Consider the following 16943-nt stretch of genomic DNA (forward strand, 5'->3'; position numbering starts at 1 on the left):
GCCAGAGTTCAGCATTTCAAACTCAACCAACAGCAACTTCCACATTCAAACAGTACCACCCACCCCAAGTCTTTCACCTCTACTTCCTTCAGTCTACTAGTTACTGACAATATCTGCTGATAATTAACTGGTTTCCTAACATTACAAAGTGATTTCAAATTAACTTTAAAAAAAAAAAAAAAAAAAAAAAAAAACTACACACATTTGGGAGCTTCTATGAAAACATATCACCTTAATCCGACTGTGTAAAACCAAATATCTACACTAAGCAGTGATTTTAGGCATCAAGCATGATTAATTTTTTTTTTTTTTGCCAAATTTTGTAATATCCACAGTAAGGAACACTTCCCCTGTTATGGAGTTAAGAAAAAAAAAAAACTCAACTTTTTGGACTTTTACTCAGGAAAACATCTTTACAGCTTGTACAATCATATGCAAAAATGAGAAAACGTTCTAAAGAGGGAGGATCCCAAATCAAAAGCATTCAAAGTTGAAAGTTGTAGCTAAAATATATGAATACACATTCCATCAACAGGCAGGCTAGAACAAAGCAAAACAGACAATTGAACCCCTCCACTACTTCCCTCCCCTACACTTGCACACAGACAGACACATCTAGAGGGTAAATGTCAAACTAGTCTCAGGGCAGGACAGGCAAACAGTTTGGTCAGGTTTTTAAATGGACCATAAAATGGACCACTTTATAATAAACTTAATTATCATGACCAGACTGGTGTATAACTTGGAGACAATGTATTAGAATTATTTAAATACTTACAGCTAATATATACACACAACCTGTGCAACCATATGAGATCTCTGAAGTAGTCAGTCACACTACAGCAATGCCCAAGGAGAAGGGAAAAACATCATTAAGCATCTCAAAGGATGCAAGTGCCAATTCAACACTCTGATGAGTGCAGACACAGTACTTTACTGAAAATGGTAAGTGGCCAAAAGGAAGTTAAAGCAAAGTGGACATAAAATGTAAATTTCCTCCAATACTTCACATTTCCTCTCCTTCGCTTGTGGATTAAGTTATTGGATATGCTATTTTTCAATGCAAGTCAATGGTTGTCTCATGCTTGTTTGAAATGTATCTTTTGAAGTGACTAACATGTTAGTGGATATTAATCACAATCAAGAATATAGGCTTAAACACTATGTTCTTTCAAAAAAAAAAAAAAAAAAAAAAAAAAGTCATAAATCCAACACTGAAACCCCTGTAGGCCAGACACAGACCAGCTGGCTTGGTCTTTCTCACACGCACGCACACCTGAGCCATCCACTCAGACTGAAAGTTCAAAATATTCTGCAAACAATGCAAAGTATAAAATAATGTTTATAAGACAGCATTTAGTTGAATAGCTTGCATTAGTCCTGAAATGCTGCCCCATCTAATAAACCAAAATAATCCTTGGTTATATAACTCTGAATGCAGGGATGTTTAAGTCAACTGAAAACATTCGACTTCTGCAACAGGATTAGACCAGATACAAGGTAGAACAAGACCTCCTTTCAAAACATAAATGTTTCAGTGGACAACATGAAGCAAGAACTGATATCTCAGTGACTTACTGATCCACTGACTTAATGGCTAGAACCAAAATTGGACAAGGCCAGCTGAAACCATTTTACCCAAACTAAAACTTACTGCAGCAGACTGTTGTGCTAAACAATACAAGACAACCCCCTTCCCTCACAGAGGAAGCTTAAAAAACAAAATCACTTACTGCAAACTTCGATCTTTCACTATGATCTATGGTTCAATTTTACAACTTATGTCCTTTTCCCTGCAACTTAATTGTAACACAGAAACTGCATTGCAGAATATGCATCACATATAAAGGTGATATTCTCTATGCATGTTGTTTACACCATCCAAGCCATGTGTTTTTAAGTGAATGATAAAGGACACATTTTTTGCCCCTCTTCTTGTTCCAACTTCCCCCTTGACTACATGAAAAGTGGAAAAGGAACCACACAGCTCAGCAGAAGAGCACAAGTCCTTGAAGTAGCCCTCAGGGCCTGTGGCACACTCCTGCTGAAAATCCAAATCTACTGACAGTCACTTTGCAACCCAAGTCTCAGCACATTCATGGGGGACAGAGGGGGCTAACCTTGAAGGATGCCTTTAAAATCTGTTTATATATATTCATTTTTATATTTATACATATAATACACCCCCTCTTTCCCCCCCATTAATTCAACAGAGTTCTGTAATTTCACTTTGGCAATCTAGGGGGGATGTTTTGCTCCTTGCCAGCATGTCTAAGGCCGCCTTGTGGAGAATTTCGGCGTGCTAGCGGTGGGCGTCTCTGATCGCGGACCTTGAAGCCTCCGTGGCCTCTGTAGGATCCCTGTGAATCACGGAACGACCGGCTCTCGTTGGCCTTGCCCTCCCCGCCTCGTTCTAGGAAGGGCTTTTCCTGCCTATCACAGGAGACAGGTTCCTCCGCCTTGTTCACTGGAAGCTCACGCAGAGGCTGTGTAGCAGCAGCTGCAGCTGGTGGTAGAGCAGGTGGGTCCTTGGGCGGTCGCTGGCATACCTCTGCATAGCTTAGCTTCCGGGGCTCCTGTGTGGAACAGGTGCGTGGTCCGCACAGTACAAGAATTGGTCAATGTTAAAAAAGACACTTTAGTCATGATAAAAATGAGGAAGGGAAAACCCACAGGTGTGCATAGGAATGAAGAAATGCCAGGAAGTAATTTCACAAAAACTGGCAGTCAATTACCAAAAAAAAAAAAAAGTCAGTAGCCAAATGCTTCAGTTTTAGCAAGTGTAAGATTCTAAATGTGCTATAGTAGAGGATGCAACGAAGGGCTTACAGGTGTAGTGTTGCTGGGTGGGGCTGGCATGCTTGTGACGGCAAGCGGAGCTGTTGAGCTGCGTGGGGAAGGCTGCGTGCTGGGGGAGGGCTGCGTGTTGCTGAGTGGAGAGAGAGCAGCTGTGGGAGCAGGGTGAGCTTCTTTCTGGACGGTGGGGTCAGGTTGCTCCATCTTTTTCTCCGGACAGTTCACACTGGAAAAATGGAAGATGTTACCCTCACACGTGACCTGTAGCCCTAAATATGCAGGCTATCCAAGAGAAAGCTTATAGTTTGCTAGGCTAAGAGAACAGCTTGTGCCTCAAGCAGCATGCTTGGTACACTGCTACCAAAGTCTGAGGAAAGCGCATCAAGCAAACAAAGAACGGAGAATCAGCACCTACTTTGTAACGGGAGGCTCCATAGATTGTGGGACATCTCTGCGGGTAGCCTGGACAGGGCTGGAGACACAAACCGCCTCCTCTGGAACTGTGGTAGAGCTTACAGCTGGTTCCTTGCTGACATCCTGCTGTTAAGGTCCAAGAAACAAAATTCAAAACAAACCGCAGGGAACATGCATGTACACACACCTTGGTCTCTAGAGTAAAAGTCAGTTCTTTAATCATGTGTTCACACAATACGTGGAGTATCACCAGCCTAGCAGCAGGCATGGTTCTCACCTTTTCTCTGTTCAGCCCGCGTACTACATCTGACATGCGGTTCTCCAGCACAGGCTCCCCCTGGACACTGACCACAGCTCCAGGCAATGGTGGGAAGTTAGAAGCTGCTAGGTCAAACTTGGGTGGTGACACCTTAACCTCTGTCACAGGTCTCTGCAAAGCAGAAAATAAATTTTTCAAATTTCATCATCCTACCAGAATTATGTCATTAAAAATGTTTCAAGCAAAGCTTTTAGAGAATATCTTGGGGATCCCTCTCTAACACAAAACTATGTTAAGTACAGAAAGGTTTGATTACCACCGTCCGGTCATCATCTCTCCTCCGCCGAGTCCCTCTATACGAGCTCCTCCTGTGGTGTAAGGGTGAATGAGGTATGACACACAGCAATGCAGTACAGGCTGCTCATGTATGTGCAGAACAGGATACCAACAACAAGGACACATCAAACATTTCAGACCCTCAGATCTCATAATCTTTCCGCTCACAGGGTTAAATGTAGCAGGACACAGCTTTTGGGGGGGTTGGGGGGGGGGGGGGTGGTTAAGAATGGGGTAGGAGTAGAAAGAAAGGGAAAAGAGGAAGAAACCCAAAGCCATGCATCCCACACACTGAAATCCCTCTATGCGCACTGGTTTCTCATCATAGGGTCTGAGCTGACATGTAAATTGAGCAAGTCTAGATGTTAACAAAAGCTGTACTAAATAGACATAACATCAACAACACAGAATAATAAGCTCTATATGGAAAATAACCCAATTACACAACAAAATTTTAAAAATATTCAATTCTAACCTGCCACGGCCAGCTACGCTACTGTCCTCGCTTAGATCTGAAGGAGAGAGATGGACGTCTCTGAGCTCTGAAGATCCCAGTATAGGCTGGGGGCTACGAGACCCTGAGATTCCCTCCACAAGAGGAATGGGGTTGATAGCAGAAGGCAGTCCATCACTGACCCTGGTCTGAGGCTTCACATGGTTCCTGTTATGGGTAAGAAGAAATAAAGCAAAGGGATAAGGAACTTGTAGGATATATATTTCTACTCTTGGTGAAATGATGCACGACAGACAAGTGACCTGTATCCAAGGCTGAAAGTACAATGATTTGTGTGTAATTGTGTGTGTGTGTGTGTGTGTGTGTGTATATATATATATATATATATATATATATATATATATATATATATATATATATATATATAAAACATGCAGCACAAGAAAAATCAAAGTTGAAAACTGCTACAGAAGCAGAACACTTTTCCTCCTTAGGATGTCCTTCCATGGTATTTCATGACAAAATGTTGACTTTCCAGGATGTGCCATAACCCAGGTAGGACAGTGTGCAAGAATCGAAAGCTTTTAAAAAATTGAACTGTGCCATTTCAAGGACTGAATTCAGAGCCAGCAAGAGGAAGACACCACCAGCCTGAAGCCCAAGAACTAGTGATCTGTGAACTTCATAAAATACCATTAAATATGGACTAAAATTCTGTGAGCGACAAGAGCAATTAAAAGCAGAGAAGAATAAAATGAGCCCTCTTCCCTCAACAGCTGACCGCACCAGTTATAATGCGTCAAGGACTCTCACCAGCTGTAGCAGTCATTCATAGAGCTGGAGGTCCATAGACATAGTGGCAGGGACCCCAAGCAGAAACAAACTTGTTTGGTTGACACATGAAGGTTGACCATACACAAGGGTAAGACTACCGTAAGAACAAGCTGTTAAGAACTGCAGCTGGTGCATGCAAATGACTATTGTACCCTTACAGCAATAGTTGAGAAAGCCCAAGCCATTGAAGGGTAACATTCCAGCCCAAATACCACTACAATTGTCCTTCATGCACATCACTCTGGTGTTGCGTGCAAACTGCTCACAATCCTAAATGAATTTTCCGTGAAGGAAGCAGCTGAGGTCCTCCTGTTCGTTAGACATTTCCTCACAGAAGACGGCAGTAAATTTAAGTTTTTTCTACCGCGACAGACAAAAGCTTGAGTATGTGTGTTGGAAACTAGTTCCCCCCTCAAGGTGTTTGGTTAAAAAGTTTGAGTAGGGAACCAGCAGGTGTGTCTTCGTAGCAAGGTACTCGTGGGTTGTTTCTCTAAATTTTCTGTCCTGGTTTGTCTCTTACAAGTACTGGCCAGATAGAATAGATGTTATGTATTTGACTGGTATATTAAGTCTTAAATGTTAATACAAAAATCAAGCAACAACCAATCTAGAAAACGTATAATGAAAAGTAAATAAAAGCCATTTCTTCAGAAATGAGGTAAACATTCAGTAGCTTCTGTTGATGTGCAAGAAGTACCCAACAAAATCAAACTGGAAAACAATATTAAATCAATGAAGAGACTGAACAGTCAGTCTGGGTTAAAATAGTCTCAGCCCTGTCACCTGCCAGTTGAAGGTTTATAAGTTAACAATACTGAGCTCCAGCAGGTTTTCACTAAAGGGAATACATACTTAACCAGAAGAGACCCTCCAAGGAGGTAACAATTATCAATCAAAAATGACTAACACTGTATTACTGCAGAGAAACTGCACAGTAACCATTATAGATGCCAGATCATATCTGGTTCAAGGTGCCCTTCTGTTCAGGGCCCCTGGGAAAATATGGCTGTGACAAGGCAGACAATGATGCCAATGAGATTTCATGGTATACCTGAAGGCACTTATTTCATTCTTTCTTGAATAGAGGGGAACACTGTGGGCACAGAACAGTGACAGGAATTTGATCATCACTGGTCATCTTCAATAAATACACTATGTGCAATATTACCACAGCACTCATATTTTCATTGGTGTTTTCCTTAATGGAACATTATGCAGACAATACAGTTTCAGTTCTGTAGCATGCTAAATGTGACATGTTAAACAGGAAATTGCAATATGTTTGGCTCTTTCACGAACACAGGGGATACAATCTCAAATACTGGGCAGACAAGTGCCATTAAATAGAAAATGGTTCCAAACACTTCTGGGAAACAAAAAAAAGAGGAACATACTGTAATCAGTAGGTGAACAGCCTGTAAAATCTGCAAACAAGTTAACTTTGGAGAAAGTACCGAAGCTTACCGGCTTCTGGGGAAGGTGCGTCCAATGTTGAGAGCACTGGAGGCAGTCTTGTAATGCCCATGTGAGCTGAACCCATTGACAAAACTGCTGTTGGGGAAGGGTGCCTGTAGAAAGAGAAAAAGAATGAGCTTGAACTGTGCAAGATCTCTGATGAGCTCTTCAAAATCTTCAAAGAACCAAGAGGACACCAATATGTACTCTAATAACACAGGAACAAGCATCCTCAAAAGGTTTCTTTATTCCCCTAGTTAACGGCAAATGATCTAAAAATGAGTCTCGTCAGCTTAACTATATTCAGTGAACACGGCAATACTTCATCATAAAAAAAAAAAAAAAAAAAAAAAAAAAAAAAAAAAAAAAGGTTTCAGAAAGTACAGGGCCTCACCAGCGGAGTTTCAAAATATGGTGCCGGGGATGGAGTCCAGGTTGGGGGAATGCCATAGATTGGGTACTGCTGTTGGGGACTGTAGACCTGCTGCATGAAGAGTGGGGAGCTGTACTGGGACTGTGATTGGGACTGCTGGGAATATACACTGGAGTCCAGGCTGCGGTATCCATTCTTAGCAAAGAAAGTGTTGATGGCCTTTATTCTCGCCTGAAAAAAAAAGATTAGGAAAGACAGAAGGGAGCAAGTTGGCAAGAAAATGAATAGGTATATAAACCCAAATATCCATCAATAAAATCACCACAGATGGTGTCTTTACAAATTTTAAATTAGCCAGTCATTTCCCTCAAATGGCAAATTATTTAATATCCTCAAGAAACGGAAGAAATCTTTGGGTAAATTATCCCAGTCTAAACGGAATTTAATAGGGGAAAAAAAAACCCCTCAGATCTCATAATCTCACGGTCACGAGGGCAGAACCACAGTGCTATAGAAGGGAACAGAAAGGAGAAATGAAGGGAAAGAGAGGGGCTGACAAGAAACGCACGCACGCACGAACACAAACACACACAGCTGTGGCCTTCTCCCTTCCAAGCGCGATACTGATCATCACTGGGGCAACACCACTGTCCAAGAGATCATTGCAGAACTCACCATGATTGGCTTTCCCTGAAATGTTTTCACTTCTTCCCTTAAAAACCGGTAGGCCTGAGGGAAAAATTATGACATTTAAAAACTTCAGAGAAACACAATGCAGGAAAAGAGATGTCATACTTTACAAAGGATTCCTACATGAAAATATGAGGATATGGAATTTAAAGTCACTAACCTGTTGGGCATCAGTGTCAGACTGGAACGTGATGTACCAGTTGTTGTTGTGTGCAAATTCCACACTTATTACCTTCGGACAGTTTTCACTTTTAAACAGCGCCTCCACCTCCTACAAGAGGGGGAAAAGATCAATATGAAACAAAACTGGCATTCAGTATTACAGTATGTCACTGTTACGCAACTATGTAGTCCCCATAATGAGCAGAGTAAACACACTGAATATTATGTTCAACAAGCACTCAAAGTTACACCAGAAAGAGTAACCACTTGGTTGAAGAGTCAGTTAAACCTGTGTATTTCTACAAAAAGTTATTTTGGAAGTGCAATATTACATAATAGCTACTTAAGACTTTGATAATGTTTCATAAAAAAAAAAAAAGAAAAAAAACTCTTAAACAGAAAAATCTGTCATGAATAAAATGAGGGTTATTTGGGTTGCAGGCAGGAAATACAAGACAGATGAGAATATGAATAAAATATTTAACATTGTGGCAACAAGAAAGCTCAAATCAAATGCAGTATGAGGATTTCTTGGAAATGGTATGAATGACTCACTAAGTAGTATATATAGCAGTATAAGTCACCTTTGGTGAAGGTGTGGGCTGATGACACTACATAGTGTTCACTGGGAGTCGCTTTGGGGGAAAAAAAGCAACCGTTAAATGAAATGAAGCAATGTAGTTACCTCGACTGGAGTAGTTTCAGGCACCTCTCTTAGGATGATGATGCAGCGTTTATGGTTGGGACGCACTTTCTCCCCCTTCTCATCTACTTGTACCATTGGAGAAGCTGAAAGAATATTGCCACCACAAAGACTTAAAGATCCAAAAATAGTGCGCTGTAAATCCAAAAACATCTCGCACATGCTTTTTTGTTTCATCGACAGAGAAATAATACTCTTGGATATAGCACCACAGTACTGAGAAACTTTATAATCAAGCAACACAAGCTCTATATAACCTTTATCGTATCAGCAACCAATTCTCATTCACAACATAGGCTTTTGTGTGCGACAGCCAAATCTAAGAACATTTTTAGATAAGAGTAAACCAAAGCACTGAGTTGCACATACACTTCAAGAAAAGACATGCTGCTTCATTCAAGATGGAATATGAAAATCCTAATATCTATAGAAATCAGACTCACATACTGGTTTCTCTCAAATTTGGAATTACAATGGCTCCTTGTACTACAAATAGTTATGAATCTTTGAAAGTACAATTTTTCCAGTTTTTGAAGGTTCAATTTTTCTCATCACTTTCAACAGCTGATCTGTAGTAGAACAAACCTGTCCATATCTATCAAGTATAAGATGGCTGTAAAGCACACCCAAACAAAACAGTACTGTAGGACCATTTCACTCAACTAGCCTCAAGTGCTCTTGTCAGTCCTTGTCTGGTATTGAGAGTATTGAGTGTTAATTCTAATAGCATCCGTATGAAGAGGCATACTGCTACCATTTAAACAAAAGGGAAGAAAGCTGAAAATGGTGGTATGAGTGCTGGCTATGTCGATGGGATGACAGTCAAATATTAGCACTGAACAGGAGTCTGCCAATAATCACCTATTCTGTCATTTTAAAAAAAGCATTAAATCTTTAATTGAACTAGAAATTACAGTCTTATTAAAACTCCAGTCGAAGTATTTACAGGGTCTGACAAAATCAGTGTACATCTTTTAACCTTACATTGCAACAGAAGATAAAAACGACTTTGCAGTTACAAAGAATGTGAGTTACTGACAGGGTCTTACGGACCCTACTGTGTTTGTGAGTTGAGCAGTAGGTATACTTACATCTTAACACATCTAATATGAGGTCCATGTCTGTGGTGAGAACCTTGATTCCTTCCATGTTTGCAATGGTCCAGATAGGAACAAACTGGTCACTATCCATTTGAGACATCAGGTACAAGTCCTTCGACAGGTTCTCTCTAAAGGAAAGAATTTAAAACTCAGTATTAAACCCCGCAAACCTGTCACTGGTTTACAGTTAAGTGTCAAAAGCTGTGCCATCTTCCAGTATATCTTCCTGTTCATTAGTAATTTTTATTGAATAGCTGGTTAACCAGTAAAACAAAATCCAAGTTTTTGAAAGTTACTGTCATGTACATGATACACTGAAATATGGTCAGACAAGGATGAACTATCTGCCTTCTTATATCAATTAACCTACTAACTACTCTGGTGAGAATGGTAAAATTTCAAAAAACTGATTTTTCCAAAAAACCACTTAAAATTAAGCACAAATAGTACACCGGTTATAAAAACAGCTAAAAGAAAATGGGGCAACTAATGTTTACAATATTTTCTCACCTAGAGAAGCAGAATTCCAGCTGCTTCTTGAGGGATTCGCGTAAGCTCTCTGTGGAAATGGGATGCTCTTCCAGCAACTCCTCTTCAACTGTGAAGACAGTCAAGACACAATATTCACACCTGCCCAAGAAAAGGTGCAACAGAGCACCTTTGCACATGTTAATTTTCAGCAGTGCGTGTAAACAGCACAAAAAGCACCTGGGCTGTACTTACCTGTGGCAACTGTGGTACCACCCCCCATGCGAAACGGCGCGTCAGGGGGCTCCAAGCCATTTATGGCACATTCGGCAGGTGCTGCAGGGCTGCCATCTGCAAAGCCAGTGAATCCCAGGGTGTAAGGTTTACACCCAGAAGTAGATGCCTCTGAATAACCTGAGAGCAGAGACAAGTCAAAAGATCGACACCAGAGCTCAGAGGCAAAATGTAGAGACTTGTACACATGCCACTGTTTGCAGCAGTCAAGGTCAAAATTAGACATGAGCAAATATACCGAACAAAGATCAAAAGGAAAACTTCTCAGAAAGACTAAAGGATTTTTCTGTACGACAAGCATTGAAGTACATATTCATCACTAGCAGGGTGGAAATGTATAATCAATCTTGTTCTGGTAGCTCAGTGCCATGGGATTTAGAGGGGGGGGGAAAAAAAAAAAAAAAAAAAAAAAAAACACCTGGCCTGTGGATACTATTGGTACTAAAATTCAGACACTGACCCTGCTCACCGTGGGGGATGGCAGCCATGGAAGGGGCTGCCTGGGGCCAATGTGAACCTTCAGTGCTGTCAGCAAGGGCTTCGCTGGGGGTTGCTGGAATCTCCTGCCACACTTTTGCATTTGGGTTCAGGCCTGCACCTTTGGAGGTCACCTGTGACAGGGAGGGATATTTTAAAACCTTTGGAGCGCTACATGTATTTGTTACTCCCCGCAGTCCCTTCAAATGTAATACATAAAATCTGGACAAAATGTTTGCCACTTTAAGGAACACATTATCCCCTAAGAACAAAAACAAGTTTTAACAATTTTTTTTTTTTTTAAGTTGGTAACTGTTCAAGAAGAACTCATCTTAACATTTTTGCTAACTAAACAACTGGTGCACCGCCATGAAGGCTGCAATTTGACAGAATCAAATATCAAATGAATGCAGATGTGAAGGAGAACAGGAAAAACCACCAAACTGAACTTAGATGTTACAACTCATTGTGAGTGAGGAGGCCAAGCAAAGTGATTTAACACAGACTCAACAACAGGTTGACTATTCTATTGACAGTAACACACGTGTGTGTGGTCAAAGGGAGTGTCAGTGTACAGAGTTCCAGCAGCGGCCGGAGCCACACAGGACACTGCTAGTTACGAGTGATCTCCAACTAGTTCTACTAGTAGCACACCTTTACATTCGTGGCTGAAGTGAACTACACTACTGAAATAGAAGCGACCGAGCGAGCACATTGCATAGTGCTGGCTTCTCTCCGAAACGCGCGGAGGAAAAAGACTGCAGTGCAGTGCTGCTGTGTTAAATTATTAGTACATTTTTTTTTGTTCATAAGAACCTAGTCTAGTAGTGCTAACGAAAGTCCACCATATTATATAGCTTATAAGCCACCTAACTGAAATTTCACGTGGGGGAGAGGAGAAAAAAAAAAAAAAAAAAAAAAACCTAGTACTACTAGTAGTAGCCTAGAGCAGAGGACTGACCCGCTACTTTCCCTGAACACACAGCCCCAAGCCAACTTCGACAGAACCCTTCATTCAACTCGAGTATATCATCGTATAGAAACGCTCTCGTACAAAAAAAAAAAAAAAAAAAAAAAAAAAAAAAAAAAAAAAAAAGCCTCGTGCTGCCGGCGCTGCCTCGCGTTAGCCGGGCGCGCGCGCGCGTCTCATGAGCTCTGCACTGACTGACAGACAGGTGTAGAGGTGACCGAGCGGTTGTCCCTTAGCATTCAGGCTAACGTCAAACACCGACTGACTCACCTCGACTAACAGCACCATGTTGCTCGCGCTCGTCGCTTTTACCTCGCTCAGCTTCACTGTGTATCTTCAGATATTTCCAGATTTACCGGCTTAAAAGTCAAAACAATTACTTCACTGACAAAAAGACCAAGATTTTTCCCCGGAAAGACGAACGGAGAGAAGTTTCCTTTCAGCGGCCTTCGCCCTCAGTCCATTTCCCCCACCTCTGTTCGCCGACACTTCTACGCAGCTTGGGAGTTCCGTTCAACACACTTGTTACCGCCATCCCCAGAAGCCCTTATTCGCTATTGGCTGACAGCGCTGTCAGTCTCGCCATCACCCTTTAAGATATGAGGTTCTCGTCTGCTCTGCCGCGGTTTCTGTTTCCGGCCAAATCCCCGCCCTCTAGAGTCCAACATGGCTGCTCCCGACAGCGTGGTGAAGAGCACATGGGGGAAAATATGCTGACCGTGAATCCCCGGGAAGCAGTGCCTGGTTGCTCTTTAATAAAAACTAGAAAACATACACCGAGGTCGAGTATCAACTACAAACTAAATTTATTTATTTATTTATTTATTTATTTAAAAAAACTGCTTGACTTAAATGGCTTGAACAAAAGAAAAAAAAAAATGATAGGAGCCCTACGTAGTGGCTCGGTGGAGCCGCTGAAAAGCCATTTTACCAGACGTGTGGCAACACGACGGGCTCCATTACCGACCCAGCCGCAGTGCTCCTCGCGTCTTCCACACACTGCATCGCATAATAGCTAACAAGAAACAAAACAGCCACAAGAATACTTGTTTTGGTTACTGTTTAAGAAGGAGTATCTTAAGACTATATTCAAAACCCCCAGATTATAATAAATCACTGACAACAGTGGGGGGGGGGGGGGGGGGGGGTCTGTACACACAGCACATTTGTTATGGACTAATGAGATCTCTTCCTACTTTGTTAATTTCAGTAACCCCTTCCTCCTCACAGATTTTTAAATTAGAATCAACTGCCTGCACTCCAGGTGTGTTTAAAGAACTGCACACAGCATTAGAAGATGCTGGAATAAGAACAGTGGTGTTTGAAGATAACACCGAGGACAATCGCTAAAAGGTGTGTTTCCATGAAACGACTGCTTATAACTGAACGTCCCAAATTACGCTGACTGTCTCATACGCAGTACATCACTTGATTAGGTAGAGAGGTGTTTAAGCTTAAGCTGAGGTTATTTACGCTACAAAGTAAGCCTGGTGAAAGTCAAAAACAGGAACCCCCCCCCACTGCTTTATACCATCCACATGACAGTATTCCAAAGGACAACAGGGACAATGCTTGTTCTTGGGCTGTTCAGGCAACGTCATTTCAGCAAAAGGGGATTAATGCGAGTTCTACACATTTAATGTATATGTTGTCTCAAAAAATGACCCCGAGGTAGGTGCCGTGGAGGTCTCAGACCCCCAAGTGAACAAGACCAGGACCGCCGAGGCCCTATCGAGATTAGATAGTGTCTGCAGATCCTATCTGCATCTTCTCAAAGCTTCTACTACAGATACAGTTCATGTCCTGCTTTGCTCATTTGCACCTATATGCTACACCTGAGACACTTTCACCTGCATCGCACTTGTCAGCCACGTGAACATTAACACTGCACACAGATAAATGCCAGCACACCCCTTGAAAATCCAGTACGCTCTTTTTTTGCAGTGCTTCCTTAACTATTTCAACAATCCTTCACAGACATGTAGCAGCTGCGGTAGAATGGATGTGGAAGCATATATAATAGGCTTGATTTAAATATGACTTTCAGTGTAGGCTGTTAAAAAAAAAATATAGTTTAGTAAAAGATATGGTTAACCTGAAAGTGTAAAGTTCTGATATTTGTCAATAGTCAGAAAAAAAAAAAAAAGTTTAAAACCCTGTTTTCTAAAATGACTTGTGATTCCTCGAGCTCTGCTCTTCTCCGAAGAAACTTACAATGTTAAACTATTCACATTTATACAGCTGGGTAAATTTCACTGGAACAATTTAGAATAAGAATCTTGCTGAAAGGCTCTAAAGCAAGGGGTGGGATTCAAACTTGTGACCCTCAGAATCAAAGGCTGCAGTTCAAACCACTATCCGCTGTCCCCAGCAGTTAAACCAAATGTGAAAAGATCAACATTCCGAGACTCAGAAACCTGCTGTGGCTCTAAAATAATAAAAACACGCTGTAATTTAATGCAGCGTCCAGGAAATGAAAGGACTAGTTGTTAAAGGAGGAAATCATCACTCAACGTATCTCAGTGACCATGAGTAACAGTGCTCTCATGTTCTAAATATAAATTACAGCTTGGGAAAAACCTTGCTGGGTTATCATGTCAACATATTCCAAAGTTCTTCCAAGAACATCAGAACTAAATAGAGCGTCTGTTCTGGTCATGATGCAATAATTAACACAAAAACTTACGTTTGAAATGGTGGCAAGAACCGCAGTAAGACGACAAAGACGATCCTGCTAACTTGGAGCTCATAGAAAAACCGCTACGATAAAATACACTAATGAGATAAAGAAATGAGAGTTAAAGGAGAGAACGCTTTGTTCGCGCGGTGAAATGTTCTCGACCATTTGTACAGCAGTGAGCGTTACTGGGGTTTACGTTCAGGCTGCTAAGGAAAGGACGGCTCACCGATGCTCTAACGCACACAAAGAGCAGCGCACACCTCCATTTACATTTATTAACTTAGATGCTTTTCTCCAAAGTGACTTACAAGGGATACTATGTAGTGTTACCAGCCCACACACCTTATTCACCAAGGTAACTTACACTACTTACAAATAATGGGTCACTCATCCATACCCTATGGTTTGTCTCCACACCTACAGGTCGAAGGAGGACTTGGTGCCCTTTTATAACCTAAACACTGACGGTCACAGAACTGACAGCAGCCTTGTGCCCCTGGATCATCAGTAATCATAAACCCGATCATCATCATCGTGCCCCCCCCCAAGTATTTGAGTGCTACTTATAACACATAATCATCCTGATAATATACCGTTCTGAGAGGGGCTCTTGTGCTACTATAATAATATTTACTAGTTACTCACCTCTTGTTAAGACCCCAGTCCCTGACAAGCTGTCACTCCACCGATGGGACACACTGACCACACTTTACACCAGTTGTTATACCGTCTTGTTTACACTGCAGGAGCTAGTTTCCATGGTACAGAACTTTTACACTTGGCACACTCCTGCGATGCGTGTGTGTGTGGAGGTATACACGCGGTGTGTGATCCCTCACTAATTATGACCTTTGAGACAGACACAGCTGAGCCACCAAAGCGACACACGCGCGCGGCGCCATGGAACCGAGATCGGCACTGCGCGCGCTCAGGCCGCGTGGCGCTAGTAATACTACTAGGCCTGGTCGCGTGGAGCTCCCCCTCGCGACATGTGGAGCGGGCTCAGACCCTGGACGCAGCCACGCCGGGTGAGGGCAGGGAGAAACGGGGGATCCGAGACGGAGACCCGCAGGACGAGGAGGACCGGGCCAGTCCCGCGCGCGCTCACTGACACACACCGGGCGGCTGTTCCGAGCAGACACGCGCGCGCACAACTTAGTCAGTGTTCAACCTGTCACTAAACACACACTGCCGCGTTTCACATATGGCTGTACCTGCCTGACGTGCTGCGAAACTTCCCATGATTGTGGATCGGATGTAATGATTGTAATGGATATTTGTTTGTGTGTGTGGCGGTGACACCTGTAGCTAAGGAGGTAGCCGTGTGTCCCTCACACCCGGTCTCTCTGCTCCGCTACACACACACGACACGGCGCCGTTAGCTAAGCACGGTTGGCAACGGTACGTACGCCGGAGCCTCCGGCCTCGTAACGTTAGCCCGCCTTAGCGTGGTTTATTTATAATTAAAAAGAAAGCGGCAGACAGGTTTTCCACATGAACTCAATTCACAAAAAAAACTTGTCTCAGTTACCCCGTTTTTGCGACTTATTATTGCGGAAAAGTGTTTTACTGCGTCCAGAGGCAGCAGAGCAGTACGGTGCGATGCTGCGCTGCCCGCCGGGGCCCCCACTCACCATGCCGCCCTGCTCCCTGTCCGCTGTCTTCTCTTCTTCTCCTCGGGCGTCTGATCCCGGCTTAGGCTCCGCCTGCTGTTGCTCCGAACTCATGGGCCGCTCCTGGCGCTCCGCTCCGCCGCAGTTCTCCGGTATCCTCCGCTCGGCCGCCCCGTTTCCGCGCCTCACACCGAGCGAATGCACCGCACACTTAACTTCGGTATTCTGCGATTTTGTTTCGGCACGAAATCTACACCGAAAGAGAGAGGGGGTGGGGATCGGCGAGGCAACTGCTGACGCCGCTATTATACGTTTACCGAACCGCCCCAACGAGCTCCTCCTGATAACCGGTTCGTTTTTTCTACCGTCTCTACGTCAAAGGGCATTCCGGAACGGACCGTACAACAGGAACACAAACCTTTCCCAAGTAACCTACACTGACGAACGTGCACGGGTCCGCCACGGTCCCGACGGGCAGCGCGACCTCTCGACGCCCTCTATAGGCTATCACCTTCCCACATGTATGTCAACTTCCGCTTCCGGTGGGCAATGAAACCTGATTGGTCTGACGCTATCGCGCTCATTATTTCCCACCGTTCTAAACATGCGTAACACATACGAGCTTTTTCCGTGTTACTCTAGACAGTGCTTTAAACTCTTTAATACATCTTTTAACCTTTGTTTTATCTTTATTATGCGAATGTGCACAGTCCAGTGAAATATATTTATGATAGTTTCATTCATCAGTTCTAACACATAGCTAAGGATCATTAAAATGAATAAGCTAGTAGTTGGATACTGCTTTTATTTGCAAGTTTTGTGCATGTAACTTAGTGTATCTTTTCATGAACTAAATATAGGTGGA

The 16943-nt window shown here is 42.8% G+C and overlaps 1 protein-coding gene across 4 annotated transcripts; it reads right to left on the reverse strand.

Annotated features, from left to right (window-relative positions):
• Positions 1-375: 375 nt before the first annotated feature.
• Positions 376-16573, reverse strand: LOC108939413 (la-related protein 4-like). Of its 4 annotated transcripts, none has more exons than XM_018760740.2 (17): positions 16100-16573; positions 10808-10949; positions 10300-10458; positions 10087-10174; positions 9568-9704; positions 8459-8562; positions 7772-7882; positions 7597-7650; positions 6943-7152; positions 6558-6661; positions 6145-6186; positions 4281-4466; positions 3786-3837; positions 3488-3640; positions 3212-3336; positions 2830-3022; positions 376-2576 (listed from the first exon to the last, which is right to left on the reverse strand). In XM_018760740.2, the coding sequence occupies exons 1-17, from the start codon at positions 16190-16192 to the stop codon at positions 2226-2228; spliced, it is 2304 nt and encodes a 767-aa protein (XP_018616256.2). In that variant the 5' UTR covers positions 16193-16573; the 3' UTR covers positions 376-2225. The 4 variants fall into 4 exon arrangements, with proteins under 4 accessions (XP_018616256.2, XP_029102152.1, XP_029102153.1 ...); XM_029246319.1 differs by having other exon boundaries at positions 10799-10949; XM_029246320.1 differs by lacking the exon at positions 16100-16573 and adding an exon at positions 12056-12277 and having other exon boundaries at positions 10799-10949.
• Between the last annotated feature and the right edge of the window lie 370 nt (positions 16574-16943).

Source organism: Scleropages formosus, chromosome 19 (genome assembly GCF_900964775.1).
Source record: "Scleropages formosus chromosome 19, fSclFor1.1, whole genome shotgun sequence".
NCBI lineage: Eukaryota > Metazoa > Chordata > Actinopteri > Osteoglossiformes > Osteoglossidae > Scleropages > Scleropages formosus.

Coding starts and splice junctions, on each gene's coding strand:
- LOC108939413 (XM_029246319.1), bottom strand. CDS start 16,192: ATGAGTTCGGAGCAACAGCAGGCGGAGCCTAAGCCGGGATCAGACGCC. Junction 9,705..10,086: donor CTGGAATTCTGCTTCTCTAG/GTGAGAAAATAT, acceptor TCTTTCCTTTAG/AGAGAACCTGTCGAAGGACT. Junction 2,577..2,829: donor CACCCAGCAACACTACACCT/GTAAGCCCTTCG, acceptor TGTTCCACACAG/GAGCCCCGGAAGCTAAGCTA.